At 39.8% G+C, this 18,810-nt stretch overlaps 1 protein-coding gene across 2 annotated transcripts in view; it reads left to right on the top strand.

Moving 5' to 3' along the window:
• Positions 1-16,201, top strand: part of LOC135074755 (uncharacterized) — a 31,119-nt gene extending 14,918 nt beyond the window's left edge. The window contains exons 9-14 of one of the 2 annotated variants that reach the window (XM_063969129.1): positions 1,999-2,146; positions 2,231-2,421; positions 3,699-3,803; positions 4,546-4,641; positions 13,947-14,119; positions 14,326-16,201. In XM_063969129.1, the coding sequence (XP_063825199.1) occupies positions 1,999-2,146; positions 2,231-2,421; positions 3,699-3,803; positions 4,546-4,641; positions 13,947-14,119; positions 14,326-14,383 (771 nt within the window). In that variant the 3' untranslated portion in view covers positions 14,384-16,201. Of the gene's footprint in view, positions 1-1,998; positions 2,147-2,230; positions 3,161-3,698; positions 3,804-4,545; positions 4,642-13,946; positions 14,120-14,325 lie in introns of those variants that run through there. The other variant, XM_063969128.1, reaches the window with a different exon arrangement.
• The last annotated feature ends 2,609 nt before the right edge of the window (positions 16,202-18,810 follow it).

The following is an 18,810-nucleotide window of genomic DNA, read 5'->3' as shown; positions in this document are numbered from 1 at the left end:
CGATTAGGTATCTCAGGAGGGGCAGTCGCGCGTGCTTTGTTTTCGATGCAAACTCGCGGAGATGAACAGGCCTGCTAACACCCTCATTCACTACTCACCTGCCCTGCCTGCTCCTCTTCTACTCTACTCACGAAGATGCGAGGAGTTACAGTTGTAAACGGCTTCTTTTCAGCACCTGTCTGCCCTAAAATCAAACGCACAGTCAATTACAGTTTTCATACAACACTAAAGCTGAGTTGTATCACCTTGTTTAACCGCACCAATAACATTAACCGATACTTTTTGTATGGACTTTGACATATTTTTGACGTTTGTAAAAGTTAAAGTAAGATGGTGCAACTCAGCCTAAGGATTTCAAGACAGTTGTTCCTCGAAATTCTTAGGTATCTTTTGATGTTTCTTCTTCGATGTAGATCGCATCTGCACCTTTCAGGAAAAATTGCATTAGCTAACTCATCAGCAAGAAGTTTTTCCGATTGACTATGTGTAACTGTAATGTTTGTCAGCAAATAAGACCAACACAAAAAATATATGTTATCTACATTTTATCATCATCAATTCATCATATTTGTGACTACTAAGCTTCAGCCTTATTTCGAGTCTCTAACAAGAACTTTTGTATTTGTACATTCGTATACTCCACGGCATACCAGTAATTTTCCTGCGTGAATGATGTGGAAACGATTTGCCGTTTGTTTGCGAGTGGTGCGTGGGCGGCCGGCGGCCGGTCAGCCGACATCCGACTAACTACTTGTTTACGCATCCCGTAATCACTTAGGCAGTCAAATATTCTTCAAATTCTTTTAAAATCACTTTGTTCCACTAAGGATTAACAAAAACTGTTGAACTATGAATACCAATAATCCCAGATAAAACTGCACACTTCATAACATTATGAAGCAGTAAACTATTATTGAGAATTGAATTTATTCGATTATGAAACAAATGTAGTGACTTTTCTAGAGTATTAGAATATTGCCAGCCAAATATTCGAGCAATAATTTACACGCTGCAGAAATAACAACGTGACTCCCGGTGCAAGAGTGACTCAGACGCGATTATTATATTATGGAAATGCTCCAAATTGTACCACGACATCTGGACTTCGCTCACGGCATCCTTATTTAGACATCCAATGAAGCAAGGAAAATTAATAATCTCAAAACTAAAACACACAATTCGCATCAAACCATTTAGACTTCACGATATCACTTCCCTCTGTTTTCCTATGTCATGAAAACATAAAATAAAACCTACAAATATTGAACGTCAATTTTATTAAATGTTTATAAATTAAAATTACGTGTCCCTGTCTCTTATTTGGGAGTAAAATTTTAGTTTTATGTAGTCTCCTTCATGTTTTAAAATGTTGTAAAAAATGCATTCGTAAGTTTATTGTCCCAACGGTTGTTTTTCTATGAACAGCAAAATTCTCACGTTTCTCGACATTTATCAGCTATTCTACTATGTTTTATCATATTTTTTTATCATATTTCCTTGATGGGGGGAAATGGATTCTGAATTTATGATTACCATGCTTAGAAATCGGATTTCGCGCATTCATCGCATTTCCGTGTACCATCCTTCGGAAACAGTCAAGTGTTTAAAGCTCGCATTGCGCTGTGAGTCACTGTGACGGCCGTGGGCGCCGCGTCCGCGCCCGCGCTCACTGCTCCGATGCGCACTGTGCTTGCGCATCCACAACACCGCCGTTATATGTGGACGGGAAGGACCGGGCTAATTATAACACTCGCATAATGGATTAACGCAAATGCAATCGCATAATATGCGTCTCCAGGACGGGGAGCATTCGTTGCCAAATATAAAAGGAATAAAGGATCTTGCCAAAATCTTTATAGTTGTTGATCTCGCAAGCTTCCTTCTGACGTCGTCACATCACATAAAGCTCACATCGACCGGTTACAGTCCTTTCGATTAATCTGGATGTCAATACTAGATAATTCAAAATATTAATGAAACAACGGCGCGTCCCCCCAGGGCCCGCGCGAGTACGAGCGGCTGGCGCGCGCGCTGGAGGGCGCGGCGCTGGGCGCGGAGGAGCGCGCCAGCCTGGACGAGCTGCAGCAGTACCTCGTGCTGGGCGAGGGCAGCTGGGTGCTCGGCGACGAGTTCCTCGCCTTCGTCGGTCAGTATCTCCCGTCTCCGGATTGCACGCCCTCGAGATCGATCGATATTGAAACTCGCGTAACTGACCTGTCGCCGATTGCAGGGCGACTCCTGAACGACGAAACGCTGAGCGAGGAGGTGCGCGTGGCGACGCTGTCGTGCCTGGCGGCGTGCGCGCTGCGGGACGACGTGTCGCTGCTGCTGCACCAGGACCGGCGCCACCACGCGCTGCTGTCCTACGCGCACTCCATCGACGCGCGCCCGCTGCCCGAGCAGCGCGCGCTCGCACGCCTGGTGAGTGCCGCTGCTGCAGCAGGACCGGCGCCACCACGCGCTGCTGTCCTACGCGCACTCCATCGACGCGCGCCCGCTGCCCGAGCAGCGCGCGCTCGCACGCCTGGTGAGTGCCGCTGCTGCAGCAGGACCGGCGCCACCACGCGCTGCTGTCCTACGCGCACTCCATCGACGCGCGCCCGCTGCCCGAGCAGCGCGCGCTCGCACGCCTGGTGAGTGCCGCTGCTGCAGCAGGACCGGCGCCACCACGCGCTGCTGTCCTACGCGCACTCCATCGACGCGCGCCCGCTGCCCGAGCAGCGCGCGCTCGCACGCCTGGTGAGTGCCGCTGCTGCAGCAGGACCGGCGCCACCACGCGCTGCTGTCCTACGCGCACTCCATCGACGCGCGCCCGCTGCCCGAGCAGCGCGCGCTCGCACGCCTGGTGAGTGCCGCTGCTGCAGCAGGACCGGCGCCACCACGCGCTGCTGTCCTACGCGCACTCCATCGACGCGCGCCCGCTGCCCGAGCAGCGCGCGCTCGCACGCCTGGTGAGTGCCGCTGCTGCAGCAGGACCGGCGCCACCACGCGCTGCTGTCCTACGCGCACTCCATCGACGCGCGCCCGCTGCCCGAGCAGCGCGCGCTCGCACGCCTGGTGAGTGCCGCTGCTGCAGCAGGACCGGCGCCACCACGCGCTGCTGTCCTACGCGCACTCCATCGACGCGCGCCCGCTGCCCGAGCAGCGCGCGCTCGCACGCCTGGTGAGTGCCGCTGCTGCAGCAGGACCGGCGCCACCACGCGCTGCTGTCCTACGCGCACTCCATCGACCGCACGCCTGGTGAGTGCCGCTGCTGCAGCAGGACCGGCGCCACCACGCGCTGCTGTCCTACGCGCACTCCATCGACCGCACGCCTGGTGAGCGCTGCCCCGGAACCGTAGCACTGTAGCACTCGTAGCGACCACTCCTGCCGTAGCAGTACCTATAATCGTAGCAAAGATTTCAGTCGTAGCGGTGAAAACTACCACAAAATCCTTAGATAGGTAGAATACATCCTAGTTTCAAGTAGGTATTTATTCTGGTCGGCTTGTGTAGTTCTCGCTTCGGTTCTTTACGTTCTTTTCTGGTTGAAAATTTCATTATAAAAACAAAATTGCCAGCCTCGTGGGGCCCAAACAATTGATATCGGCCTAATGGGAGATGAAAGTGCTTGAATACAAGGCCTTCACAAACCCTAATTTTTAGAGGTACGTTCCTGCGTAAAGATCGAATTTAATAACAGAAAAAAATTGTTACAGATGTGCAACTTGTTTGAGAACATCTCGTCGTCCGAGTGGCTGCTCTACATCAGCGAATGGGATTCCAACGGAGTACCGCTCTCGAACATTCGCGCCACCACCAAGGTACGCTTAACATAAGATTATAACCCAGAACTATAGACATAAGTGGCAGAAGACTTGAATATAGTAACGTAAATGATTTGAATGGCGCAGGTACACTATGCGCGAAATTGATTGAGTTAGATAGTGTAAACACGCATTCAGTAACTTTTACCGTGTGTCGCCCATACTTCGCTGGGCGTGTTTGTGCTTCTGTTGATCAGTTTCCCGAATATTGCACCTGCGAGCTGCGCCATAAAGATATTTATCGTAAGCTTGTAATTTCGTTAAATTCAGTGTCCATATTATATGTGATTTGTGGACGCCCTCTGCCCCATCTAGGGGACATAGGACATTAACACCCATATTGACAAACGATGCTTGCTTAAGGGAAACAGCAAATCGAACGCACAGCGTTGAATAGAGCTCTGTGATTGATTCGTGTGTGAACCTGTGCGTCCACGCGCACTGTGAGACCTCATAGTAATGTTTGTGAATACGTCCGTAAGTCAAGTTATGTGTTTGCCATTCGTATCTCGGCAGCTCGGCTACTTGTCAATATTCCCTCTGGGGGCTTAGTGTGAGTTTACATCAAACGTCATCATTAGTGAGCGCGTAAAAAATGACATTAAATGTATGACGGATTGTACAGCGCCCCTAGCGGAAACTTTCAAGAACTAAATTTTTTTTTTAACGCGCTCGCTAGTGAGAACGTTTGACGTAAACTCACACATCGTCAACGCGCTGACTGTGTTGTCCTGCGCAGGTGTGCGTGCACAGCTGCCTGAGCGAGGACGCGGAGCTACGTGACGTGGGCACGGCGCTCATGTACAACGTGGCCACCAAGGAGGTAAAGACCGTGGTCAGTATCGCTCTCCTCACTCACTCTACTCCTACTTAAGGCCGATTCACACGTATCAGTGAAGTCACAGTTCAAGCTCAGTACCGGAACAGTGCGAAATATTTTTTCATACAGTCTCTATGAACGCATCCCCACTTGTCGGTGTCAGTGACGACACAGTGCTCTCAGTGTCGGCGCCGACACCGGCAATCACGGACGTATTCGTTGACGACGATATTTTTTGTCGGATCACGGACGTCGCCGCGGCATCAAAAACAAAATAACTCACTTCATAGTTTCTGAACAAGAATATACAGTGTGTCCGGGCATGTAGTGATCAAACTTTAAAGGCGTAATCTATGGATAATTTTATCGATGAAAATACTTCAAATTTGGGGCCTGACCCATTTCTCGAAAAATTACATCGATTTAAGTTTTTAATTTTTAGTTTACACCTCTTCTTTAAAAAACAAGTAAAAGCGTGGGTAGCTTAACATTAACAGGCAAATATTTTATATCATACGATAGCCAATAAAATTATCTATTAGTAGAAGAAGAAAACAGACACAAGTTTCATACATTTTATGGGAGTGAGAATGGATTTAATTAGAAAAATACATTACTTTTTTAACTTATTTTTCAGTTATTTTCCAACACAAGAAAAACCAGGTCGTTAAGGTATGTTTTATTTGCATTGTATTATTAGTATTTGAGCTATTCTACAAAACGAATGTAAATTTATTAGTCTACCTCTTTTAGTTTCAACGTAATTGTTGAACAAAGATACCCCTTCCCAGCGGTTTCCATAGCGCACGTGACATGCGAAAATGCACTGCCTGAAAGAATCACACAACCTATTCCGATTACTATGGAAACCGCTGGGAAGGGGTATCTTTGTTCAACAATTACGTCGAAAGTAATAGACGTAGACTAATAAATTTACATTCGTTTTGTAGAATAGCTCAAATACTAAAAATACAATGCAAATAAAACATACCTTAACGACCTGGTTTTTCTTGTGTTGGAAAATAACTGAAAAAGAAGTTAAAAAAGTAATGTATTTTTCTAATTAAATCCAATCTTACTCCCATAAAATGTACGAAACTTGTGTCTGTTTTCTTCTTCTACTAATAGATAATTTTATTGGCTATCGCATGATATAAAATATTTGCCTATTAATGTTAAGCTACCCACGCTTTCACTTGCTTTTTAAAGAAGAGGTGTAAACTAAAAATTAAAAACTTAAATCGATGTAATTTTTCGAGAAATGGGTCAGGCCCCAAATTTGAAGTATTTTCATCGATAAAATTGTCCATAGATTACGCCCTTAAAGTTTGATCACTACATGCCCGGACACACTGTATAAACAGCTCTGAAATTTTAAAATATTCATAATATTTCACTGACGCAACACTGTAGCACTGATACTGAACTGAGTGGACACTGTGATGGAACTGTGGCTTCACTGATATTATGTGTGAATCGAGCTTTACTCTGCTTGCCGCTCGCCGGCTGATACGCATGTTCACCCCACCGATCGAATACATCTGTCAAAACGACGTTTCTCTTTCTCTATTGCTTGTGAAATACTTGTGACTTCACCATTTTTGAAGGCAAATGTTAATGTCTAAGCGACAGTATATCGATGATGTCGGTGTCGGACAGGTCAAATTGAGATCCGAGGAACGATAGTTCAAACACCGCCGCCGCCATGGACCTATAAAAAAAGGCGGACGGAACTCGCGCTACAACAAAACTGTGACGCAAAATTTTGGCGTTTGTCTATTGTGTGAGTGAATTTAGGAATGCCATGTTAGCCAAAACATTTTACCCATTTATTTTAAGAAAAACAGATCGGCAGATGTTACTTGGAAATGTAGACAGAATTATTCCGTGCCATTTTAAAAGGATGAAAGGTGAATGCGTTGAGGTAGGCGCGAAATTTTCAATGTTCAAATTTTCTTACATTGTTTGCAAGTCAGTGTGTCAGGGTATGTACATAATGTTGATCAAAAATGATTCACGCAGTTACAAATTACGAATCTTGTGTACATTATAATCATAATCTTATGCATCATCAATATATTATTATCATGTCTGATAGATTTTTTTTAACACACAACCTGACACTGACTTGCAATCAATGTAAGAAAATTTGAATTTTGCAGTTCCACATTTTTGGGAAGGATAAAATTTGCCTATGAAAATATATCCCATTAAAACACAATTATTATGATAAATTATTTTATTTCAATAGTATGCGTAATAAATAATTAAAAAGTCCTAAAATTATTATTAATTTCCCATATTTCGGGTAATTTTCCCACGTAAATAACTGAGAACACTGGTCTTTGACGTATTATTTTTCGAGTGAATGACGTTTGATTTCAATTAATTTCAATATTTTAATGTCGGGAAATAAGTGATTGGATTATTATTTTGCCTGTGAAATGTGATTCCTTAATTTTTGTTTGTTCGAACAGAACGGTTTTTACACAATTTCATCACACAAGACATGTCGTATTCGTGTTGTTTTTTCGCTGCTTAAATGTGTCAACTGTGTGAAGTTTGCACTCGAAGTGGTGTATCAGGGTGTGAATGTGTGCGTGCCGGCCTGTACGTAAAGGCAAGCTGGTGTATCCTAATGTCACAGTATTTTGTTGATGAGAATCCGTCCGACTTTTTTTATAGGTCCATGGCCGCCGCTGGATTATTTTGGTGAATCCACTCACAAGAAAAGCATATTTAGCTTGCCAAGAGATGTTAATGGGACTATACTTTGGTATTAACGATTCGTGGTGTCAACATGCGTGTCATGTCAATATATGTATTATGTATGTACACGACAGTTAAATCTCAGTGTTACTCCTGCCGTTCACTACTCTGTCCGGGCCCAGAGCCGCCGATGCAGCTGAAAGCTTGTCTCTGTTGCACATCCTGCACTTTTTCTTTAGGACACATCGTAAAATAAATAAATAATAAATAAATTGAAATAAATAATTTGAATTTGAATTTAAAATATGCTCTTCTACGTAATCTTTGGTCGCCCTGAGGCAGATCCACTTATGTGTAATCTGCTAGGTCCGGTTAATACTCGTATGAAACACACAAAAAATGGACCTAACTATACAATATTCATACTATAAATACATATAGTAATTCGATGTATTAAATAATTTATTGGTAATGCTAGCTTTTTCCAGCGGCTTTCACGACTTCGGTCTGTCACATAATGTCTCCATCCATATTCTAGCCTATATTCAGATGATGTAGAATTCTAATTATAAAAGAATTTTTCAAATCGGTCCAGTAGTTTCGAAGCTTATTGAACAAACAAACAAACTATCAAATCTTTCCTCTTTATAATATTAGTGTAGAAGTGTAGATAATACTTTTATTATGATGTTGGCTGTACATTAATAACCGCGTAATAATATAATAATCCATATAGTGTTATTAGGATTTTGAAACCTTAGATAACGACGTGACATGTTTAGTTTTTAATTTGTTGATTTATTATTGTTTTCGAGGGTTGGAGACAATGTTGCTTACATAGTTTCCTAGTAAGTATTACGAGCTTGTATTATTACAGCGGCTGAATGACGGGTGTGTACATAGGCGCGAGAGTGCGCGCGTTGGTAATTCCTAAGTACACTTATCTACTTCTATAGCAAACTCGTGTCTCGATTCAAGGGCAACTCATAGAATTTGGAATACATAATGGCATTGACTAGCCTCTTACCGCGACCTGTCCCTATGTTTTTAGTTTATTAAAAATCTCTCGCAGCAGCAAATATAACATTCATAATTATAATAATAATCAAAACATAGGTTTGATATACTATTAGCGACAATATATTTAAAAAAATAAAATACATTTTCAATTTTCTTTTCAGTTCTTTTTCCTCAATAGGTGTTCATTACGTTGTGCATGACAAAAATAAGAATGAAACAAGTCTGAATTTGAAACACGTTTGTTAGTCTAAGCCCTGACCTGACTCATGCAGCGTCATATGTACTTTCATATCTTTCTAGAAAACAGATGTCACAATCACAATATTAGAGCAATAAACCTGGCATGTTTGCACATGTCCCAATGTAAGCGGCGAGCACATTCGGCTATTTGCGCGGCTCGCTGTTGATCGATGCTTGCGCGTGCGATAAGGCGCTGGAAAGTTATCTACACTAAGCCGACAGTTTTCCCGAGCTAAGGCCTCGGCCACTATGGAAGCGACGCGATGGCGTTATGCATATAGTGGCACTTACTGTGGCGATAAGAAAGATACCATAATATTACTGCAGGAACTGTCATATTATGAACCACATCACTCCTCACCAATGTTGTTAAGATTTTCTATGGATACATCTGTTACACCTTTGTTACGCAAACTCTATTCGGTATAGTGAATGGTATATGGAAAACCGCTCACCTATAACTTTATCATTCGTAAACTAATAAGTGGGATAGATAAAGCCAATTGGAACTGAGCATTCAACTGCATGAATGATTGAACTGCTTGAGATGAGATGATCGTGCACGCTATCGCGAAAAAAATGAGATTGAATAGCAATTAAGTAAACTAAATGGATCTTTATCATCACCAATTTCGCCTTTGCCCTCTATACTTTTACGTTCATTTTGTTTTTCACAATCCTTAGTCACCATTTTTAACTGGTACAAAAAATAGACCCTACCTTCTATAGTAGAGCCTCATTTTGGTTTCTTCGCATGCTTCTTCTTAAAACACACAATGAATTTCGTTACGTCTTCAACCGGCATTTAGACAATTAGTTACAGATGACTAGTGTGACAATATGAGTGAGTATATTCAAAATTTCAAAGTTTGCTTATAGCATAGAAAATTCAATGTTTCGTTTGTAATCAATTTGTCCAAATTACTTACGTTATCTGAACCAGCAAATTCAATAATATTCTTAATTATTATTCTCTTAAAAGGCGTAAAAAAATCTGAAATCTCTTCTACTTATAGATAAATATAATCGCCGAACTAATTATAATATCTTTCCTTTGTGAAGAAATGATATATGTATTGAGAATAATTCCATTATCCAGATTATATTATTTATTTTAAGTATTAAAATTTTAGCTGTCGTTGGCAATAAACCTCGTATCGCAACGTTTCGTCACAATTACCCAGAGTCATTAAATATGTATGTGATTAAAATCATTGAGCTGTAAAACACACATCACAGACACAACATTCATATTGTAGGGACACATTGTACGTACAGTCAGCGTCAAATAGTTCGTGACAGCCAAAGTAGCTAAAAATTTGCAACACGCCTTTGTTATAGCCTGACCAGGAACATAAAAACCCTGGCATAGAGGCGCGTCAATTGCATTTGATAGTGCAACACTGAGTACAGTCGTACCTGTGTTAAATTAATAGGCTAACTTTATGTATCAGGATTCAGCATTACGGGCTAATTTGATATTTTCGTAAATTAACGAAAAAATATTATTATAGGTAACCTGGTTTAAATAAATTAAATGAAACCATCAATCGAGCTGGTAGGATTTATTTTATTATTCATCAATAATCAAATACAGAACTTGAATATTCAACTGCAATGTCTGCTCATGAACGCTTCAAACTCGGTACTTCTTTCCCAATTCCATAAAATTCAACACGAAAGTGACAAAAATTTTTAAAATAGGTGGTTGAAACAAACCACATCTAATTTTCATAGTGGATTGTACTATACGATAAACATGTCAGTCAATTTGACAACCTTTGTCGGAAACATTATTCAATGAAAATATTGTCCGAACCCTTAGTATTTCTCTTCGACAAATACTTTAACACATTGTGAACCACTTTTCTTTCACGACTATAAAAAGATTTTAGCAATTTAATTCACAAAATCAATTGCGCACATTTAACATAAAGTTTGTTTACACTTTGACAGCAATAGACTGACATGCAAGATGACATGTCAATGAAGTTTTCAGTTACTGTTGCCATTAAAAGAAATTAGTACCATTAGTTTTCCGCAACATGGCGAGGGTTTTTATGTTCCTGGTCGGGCTATACAATTGAAATAAGTATGTTGTCAACTTTTGGCCACTTTGGGTGTCACGAAATATTTGACGCTGGACTGTATATTACCTAGTTATGACTAAAACCATTTTTCATATTATTTATTAACAACAATATGTGTAAATTCTTTCATTGTATTAACTTTCCACCTCTCCGTATCTCTAATCGCATGTATGTACGTACGTAAATTATATTATTATTTAGTAAAAATGTATAACATTTTTAATATATTTTTTTTGTATTACACAACATCAAACCTACATTGTTATATTTATTATGTTTTTATATCTATTATAATTATATTTGTCTTAATAATATACATATTATTGTTATTTAATGTTCATATTTTCCCTAGTACTATAAGTAATCAGCTCTTTTATTTATAATGTTTTTATTGTTCCTGCATTAAAAGCTGAATGGTTTCTTTATTAATAGTGCCTTAGAATAGAACCCTGTCTATAGGATGCAGAAGTAACTCGCATTACTTATCTTTTGCTGTATTAAAACACATTTTAAATAAGCGTAAAGAAATAAATAATTGTCTTATTAAATTGGTGTTGTGCAATACTGTTCGATGCGTATGTATGCGTGAAATAAGACGTGTGAGAGTGAGTGTGTGAGAGTGAGTGTGTGAGTGTGTGTGTGTGTGTGTGGTGCATCCGGCCGCTTGTTGCAGCGGTTCGCGGCCGGGCGCGCGCTGCGGGACCTGCTGCCCAAGGGAGCCAAGTCCAAGGTACGGCGCCGTCACACGTCACGCATCTGTCACTGTCATAAACCTTCTTATTAAGGCAAATTACCAAAACGGAGTGATCCTGTTAGTACAGACCAAAACATGGCACATGGCCTTTTTACAAAAATACAAAACATGAGCACAAAGGAAGGGTTGGGATGACAAAGTGCTATTCTATTACTTATTATTGAAACAGATATAAAAATTGAATCTTCTATGCTAAATATTTACTTCAGTAATAAATATTTTTATTTATGAGTACATTTTTGACAAAGATCATAGCGACGATTTAAAGATAAACAAAATTAGTTGATTATTTATTTTATTGTATGCAATGTCATACTCATATCACAGACATCTTATTGGTTTGGTGGATCATAGATTGTTCTTCCCTCTTCAGGTAGGATAGGGATCTAGAGCCAACGCAATATTATTCACGCCAGGGTCCTGTCACTGTCATCTTGACATTCACAAAAATGACAGCGCTTGATGCTGAATCACGTGCACGGCACACAGCCCGTGGTCGCAGGAAGCAGCCGTCGCTGTGTTTGTTGCGCACACAACTAAGACGGAAAAATCACCAGAAAATACCGACTAAGCAAACTCTGTGACACTCTGTTAAGAAAGCACACAATCATATTTCACTGTTTGCCAATTTAAAGCGTATTTACGCGGCTGCTAGTGCTATTTGCTCTCATCACATAAACAATTCGTAATAATTTGTTTTATCTGACATTGTATTTCATAGGATTACCTTATTATAAATTAAAGGCTTAAAAGTACAGTGGAGGTTTTTTCACGTACAAATAATATTTAAATGGATAACTACACTACCCTAGCAAATTCTGGAAAATGTTTCTGTATAAATAGCTCTTTTACATTTTAACCCTCCTGAAAGACAATTTATTAACTCGCATAAGGAATGTTAGTTAATTAATTTAATGATTTGATAAAATAGAGTAATAACGATATCCAGAGAGTAATAAACAATACAGTGGAAACGTAGAGTTCTATAATTACACGAAGATGACAATAACACAGCGCACTTTATCTGCGCCTGCGCTCGTAAACGTCTTAACCGCGCCCTTCGCTGGCGATACTTATATTTGCCCAAGTATTATCACGTTGCATCATTACGATATTTTAGTACATTTCACCCACTTGCCTAGTTCTCACGGTTTATGAGTATCGTTCGTTAGAAAGTACACCAAAAACGAAGACGGTAATAATGACAGCAATTTAAATGCACAAAATCTGGGATAGCTATAATTCTTAACTGTATTTTCTAATATTTTATGTATCTATGGGCGCCATTAACGATAAAAAAATAAGCCCATTTATTAGGAACACCTACAAACACAGAAAATTAGCAAATTATTATATCTTTCTCTGCGATAAATCGCAGTGCTTTATTTGCATCTTGTTGTGACCGTGTCACACAGTTATTTGTCGTCTGTCGTCGCTGTTTTTTGGCAGAATCTTGCCCTCGTATTTGATTGAGAATGGTTCAACATTGCGAGCAAATACATATTATGTTAGGTCGTACGTCGTTTACAGCAACCCCAATCTTTTAACTGCGATTGACAAGTGTGCTTCGGGACTCGGACATTATTATCACAGTAGATATATGAGCTAAAGCAGTACGGAAGCTTCATACAAACGCTCGAAATCAGACTCACGCACACAGACGCACGCTTTACACGAGCTCTAAGCGAACCTCGCAGTCCATCCGTCGCGAGTGTCGCGCGCGTTGTTTTTAATAATAATTTTATTGCATGCGCTGCTGTCCGCTGTATTTTTAAAAACATGCCACGAGTGTATTGCGTAGTATACGTCTGCTTGAACTCGGCATCTTCAAAACCAGAACTTTCATTTTTTAAACTTCGTAATAATTCTGAATTGTAAAAATGATTAAATATTACTTTTTAAATAAAGTGCTTAGATCTGATTTAGTAATAGTTCTTTTTAAATTACGTAATTACGCTTTTTAACAATTTATGTGTTCTATTTGATAAAGTGATTTGCTCCGCGCGCTTTTGTACTAAGTGGTGAACTGTATTTAAAATGAGGCAATAGCTATGTGAAAGTAAGTATCCGGTATTTTATTTATGAGAATAGAATATCTTCTACCGGCCTCTAATAGTACTTAATCAATTTATTCGATTATGTATTCGATCATTATAGAACCTCATTAACGTTTTATTTTTTTGTTAACTACTTAGTCAATTAATTTATTCCATTAGGTATTTGTTAATTAAAAAACCAAAATAAACGTTTTAATTAATAAGTAAGTCAGAACCTTATTAATTTTATAAAGATTAAGAGTGCCAACCCTAACACTCAGTTGAAGTGTAGGTATTTAACTCGCCGAAAGGGCTAAGTTTCCGTACTGTTTGATTTATCTACTGTGTTATTATGCTTTTGAACCACTGAAGAAGTGGGGATCCACCGTCCGCACACCGTCGCACCCGAGCATCGGGTGTCGGTCGGGCGACGTCGGTGAACGAGAGAATGACAGCGTGTCGGGTCCGCAGGTGTTCGACGAGGTGTGCGTGGAGCTGGCGATGGCGCTGCTGCAGCTGCTGCAGTGCGCGCCGGCCGAGGAGCACCTGTTCCGCGCGTGCGCCGCGCTGGCACGCCTGGCCGCACACTCCAACGAGGTGCCGCAGCTCATCGCCATCGTCGGGCCCGACCCCGCCGCCTACAGGTCAGCGCCGCGAAGCCATCCCACGAGGAATATTCATAACACCGATCGTGCTTCAATTTCAACTCTTGTAATTTTAGCGACATCCGCATTGTCTGTGAATATGATTATTTTATTTGTTTCTTATTCAAAAATGGTCGCCCATGACATTATTATACTCGTAGTACAATGTTTATCGACAAAGCACCAAAGCCGAGTGTTTGTTCCAGAGGAACGAGCCCGCGCATCGACGAGCAGATAGACCTGATCATGAAGCGCGTCAAGTAGAGCGCGGAATTTCGCCGCCATCGCTCGCCGCACGCTTGGGCGCTAGCTTCCACCGCGTTGCAGCGCCACCTTTGTAGCTTCTCCAAGGACTACACACATCCATTTGACCTCCATAGATAACTCAAATTCGAAAACAAAGAAAAGCAAATCAGAAGAAGTGAAAATCCGTTCGCATTTGTGGCTAAGAAGCCAAGCAGCCCGGCGCCGGCGGGCGGCGTGCGGCGCTCGCTCGGAGACTAATAGATTGATAAGTACCTAACATTAAGTTTTACGACTTGATACGCTGCAATCCAGTTAATTGATACACTTAATGAAATAATGATTAATTTGAACATAAATTATAGAATCTTTAGGTACTAGGTATGACTAGAATGTTTTGAGCGAAGTACGAGTATTACCTAGATGTTTGTCTTATTTTACAAACTGACTACAATTTTAATTTAAAAGATATTTTGACATAGACAAATTAACTTCGCTTTTCTTTTATTATATTGAAGTAGTAGGTACATTTTAGTACGAAAAACATCAAATCATGAAATTATACAAATTTGAACATTTTTAAATGCTAATAGCACATTTGTACCCAATAGATTAAGAGGTGCTTTCCGCAAAGCATAAATTAATTGCTTAAGTATGAACGGTAGCGTATTTTCGTCTTCACCGAGTTTTTTGCAAGTCCTTCGATACCTAATTAATCTTTGTCAGTGATTAGGTTTGACTTCAAGGATAATTAATTACGTCAGTCGACTGAATTTTAAATATTTCTAGGTAATGAAATTTTAGTGAAACTTCCTATAGATCTTTTCAATGAAGATGGTTACCTAATGACTGTATAACTGTATTGCAGTGTGGCCAAAGATTAATATTATCAAATATGTATTACATTAAAATGACAGCTTGGAAATCAGACTCGCACGCGTCCGCTGCAGAAGCGCGGCGTACTCGTGATGTGTCCGTGTTTTTTATCATAAAGAAAACATGAATGTCATTTGATTTGTACCGCTCCTTATTCGGAGGCTCACGCGGCAGGCGGGAGTCGGCGCGGGCTATGACGCGTACGTGCACATGCACAGTGCTCACTTGACTCAGTAAACAATCGCATTTAGCTACTGCAGTGGGCGCCAAATTCGACGTCGTTTGGGGGTGACGAACTTAAATAATTATTGTGAATTGAGAAAAAACACCGTTATTCACTTATGTTATGGATATGAAATGATTAGCTTCGTTTAAAAAACATCTAATCAAGTCCAAGAAGAAGGAAAATGATCAAGCAAATATTAGCGTTTACCCGTAAACGTCACCGTGAATTCACCATTACAATGATACGTCTATTTTGCAGTACAATAATTGAAGAGCAATAAAGTAAATTATAAGGAAGCACCCTGTGTATACTAGTTAGGGTGCTGCCCGGGCGGAGGCGCGGTGCCGGGACTTGTACATAGTGTTAGTCTGTAGTCATGCGCTGGCTGGATACACAATACACATGACAAGTAGAATAGCTCTCTTTGAGAATTAGGAAAATTGAGTATCCGCACTGTAGATCCAAGATCAGACCTGCGCACACGCCGCGCAGCCGGACTTAGCGTAAGTACCTGAGGGGCCTTGTATTATAGTATAATATACCTAGAGTTGTACCATAGCGTTGTTGTATTATTTATATATGATTTATTAGTTATGTTTATAGTAATGTACAATGATGTTATGTATTTATATTATTTATCAGTTGCTAGCACTAACACCAGGTGACTGTGGTGCATTTACATGTAATTTAGACATAAAAGTGGACGAATGTATTGCAATAAAATTGTTGTATACTGATCTATCTGTTTTATTTTAAGGAGTAACTCAAAACCTGAGGCCCTATTACTCTATGGGTAGTATTTAAACGAGTGACTGTAAATTTATGTTGTAAGTGTCAAAAATAATTAATGTGGGCTAAAGAATTACTAAGTGAGCGACTGAGTGCGAGTGACGAAAAATCAAAAGAACAGCAACTTACGTTCCTTAAAATACAAAATGAGAAGCTTCATAATATTTGAGCGACCTAATATTTGATTGAGTGTCAACGTTAGGTCCTGCATTTTTTTCAATATTTGGCAAATGCTTTTTTTTATACTGAGCGGTATTTTTAACTTTAATGAAGTGTTTCGAATGCAAAAACTACTTTAAAAATTCTATTATGAGCAGCGTATTATGAGCCCACATTTAAATAAAAAATGATCTTATGAAATAAATATTTGACGGAACACTATTCTATACTTACGAGCAAAAGTATGGAATCACCCCTTTGTGTTCCGAGCGGTCTTAAATACTGAATGACTACGTATTGTATGTATCTATGGTATCAATTTTAAGGTTATAATATCACCTTTAAAATAGTACCATTTTTATTGAATTTCTATTAGTCATTTAGTTCTTATGATCACTCGGAATAAATAGGGTGATTCCATATTTTTGCTCGCGAGTGTAGTAGCGAAAAAAATTAATCATTAAAATTTAAGGGTAGGTAATCAAATGAAACAATGTATTACGAAAAATGAAATAAATTTGTATTTTCTTAAATCGAATCAACAAAAAAAAAACAAAATAAAATAAGTCGCTTCTGTCAACCCAAAAAAAGTAATCTTATTAATAAGGTTCATTGATTGGTACCTATGAGGATTGAGGAGCTCTACCTACGTCGTACATCGTCACTGTATGATAAGTGCTGGCTTGGACTTAGCGGGCCGGCCTCGTTTTCTTTTTTGTCCAATAGGTATCAGTTTTGCTTCCAGTGGCGGTGTTGTTAGTTTCAGCCGAATTGCTAGACCCAAAACGTGTTTGCATACATATTTTGTTAAAAATTCGGGACAGTCGCCCGGCCCCCATTCGAATTCGCGCGCTGCAACAATCTGTAGTTTTCATTAATAAAGCGTATCAAATTAAGAAACATGAGACCTCAAATATAATATCAGTAACCAATAATCATTAATAAAGCAGCTCACAAAACTTTGCTTAGAATTAACTTTTTTGTAGTTCGTTCAGTAAAACCTCAATTAGAAAAATCTAATGTATCTTCATATTAAAGTTGCCCTCTCTGTATTTCTAGTCGCTCACTTAGTAATTTAGTCGCCCGGATAGTATTTTTATGTCTGAAATGTAATAATCAAAACCAACATTTTGTAAGCTCGTTCTGGATTTTATTATTGATCAATATTCGTCGATAGTTTGGTAAATTTTTTTTTAGTCGCTCGTTTTATAATTCCCCTTACTCTATTATGTATTTTTATTTCAAGCATTCACCGTAATATAATTGCATGATCGTAGAATTGTTTACCATATAGATTTGTAGTATGATAGTTTAATGATTAACGAGTAATGAATAAAATTAAAAGTAGCATGTTTCATGTAAGAGAATATTTTTCATTAACAAATACCTAATACAATAGTAAAACATTACTTCAAAATGTCATTATTCAGGACATTACCTACATCTATCATTACCTACGTCATAACTGAAAACCAGCTTCGTGACTTGGCGACTTGTGTCATGTCACGATTTTCGCTGAGCGGGCGCCTTTTCAGCATGGCTCAGTAATTTAACCTCTGTACATGTATGCATATAAATGTTAATGCTGAATAAAGGTATTCTATTCTATTCTATTCTATAACTTTTATAATTTAATATCAAATCTATCTACAAAACTCATGCTTCGTTAAAATATTTTTTCATCATCGTCAAAAAATACCGTTTAAAGTTTAGCGTAAGTCGAGCCAGTATACAGTCTCGGTAATAACGGTGGCGGGCTGATCTCTAAGGGCCTTATTACAAAAAGTTACACTTTGGTTGAACTCTGGCTTAAATTGACACTAAGTATGGTAATGTAATTTTAAACCAGTGATCGTCCCGGGTTTAATTTTTTTGTAATAAGGGGGCTTATGTAGAGTATCCACTATGAGAGTAATGAAAGTAGTCTTATTTTAAAAGGATGCCAAAGATTTCAATTTCACCCTGTATATCTGTAGCTCTCTCACTTTTATCATTATGCGACAAAAGCTTAACAACTTCATTGTCTCTACTTGGTAGTTAGATAAACAATAACGTATTTTGTAAATGTTACACTTTAATTGTAATTATTCGCTATGCCACTAGGTATCCAAATTTAACTAAAAATGTGGCTCAGGAATCGTGAAGGTGTTCTACTTATTTCAATCGGTGAACTTCAAACCTTGGGTGTCCAGACATCGACAGCGTTGTGTCCAAAGGATCGTCTGCGCGACGACGGCCGTTATCAATGAACCTGCGACGAGGAGTGTTATTGTTTGATCCGAGTGTTTGCTCGCACGAGGAGATGAATGACGCGGAGATAATGCGTGAATTATAACCGGAGGCGGCGCCGCACTCGCCAGTCCACGGACGCCGCTCGCGAGGACGACACCCTCGGAGG

Source organism: Ostrinia nubilalis, chromosome 9, assembly GCF_963855985.1.
Source record: "Ostrinia nubilalis chromosome 9, ilOstNubi1.1, whole genome shotgun sequence".
Lineage (NCBI taxonomy): Eukaryota > Metazoa > Arthropoda > Insecta > Lepidoptera > Crambidae > Ostrinia > Ostrinia nubilalis.
The sequence above is the reverse complement of the archived record's forward strand: the minus strand, read 5'-3'. Positions and strand labels throughout refer to the sequence as shown.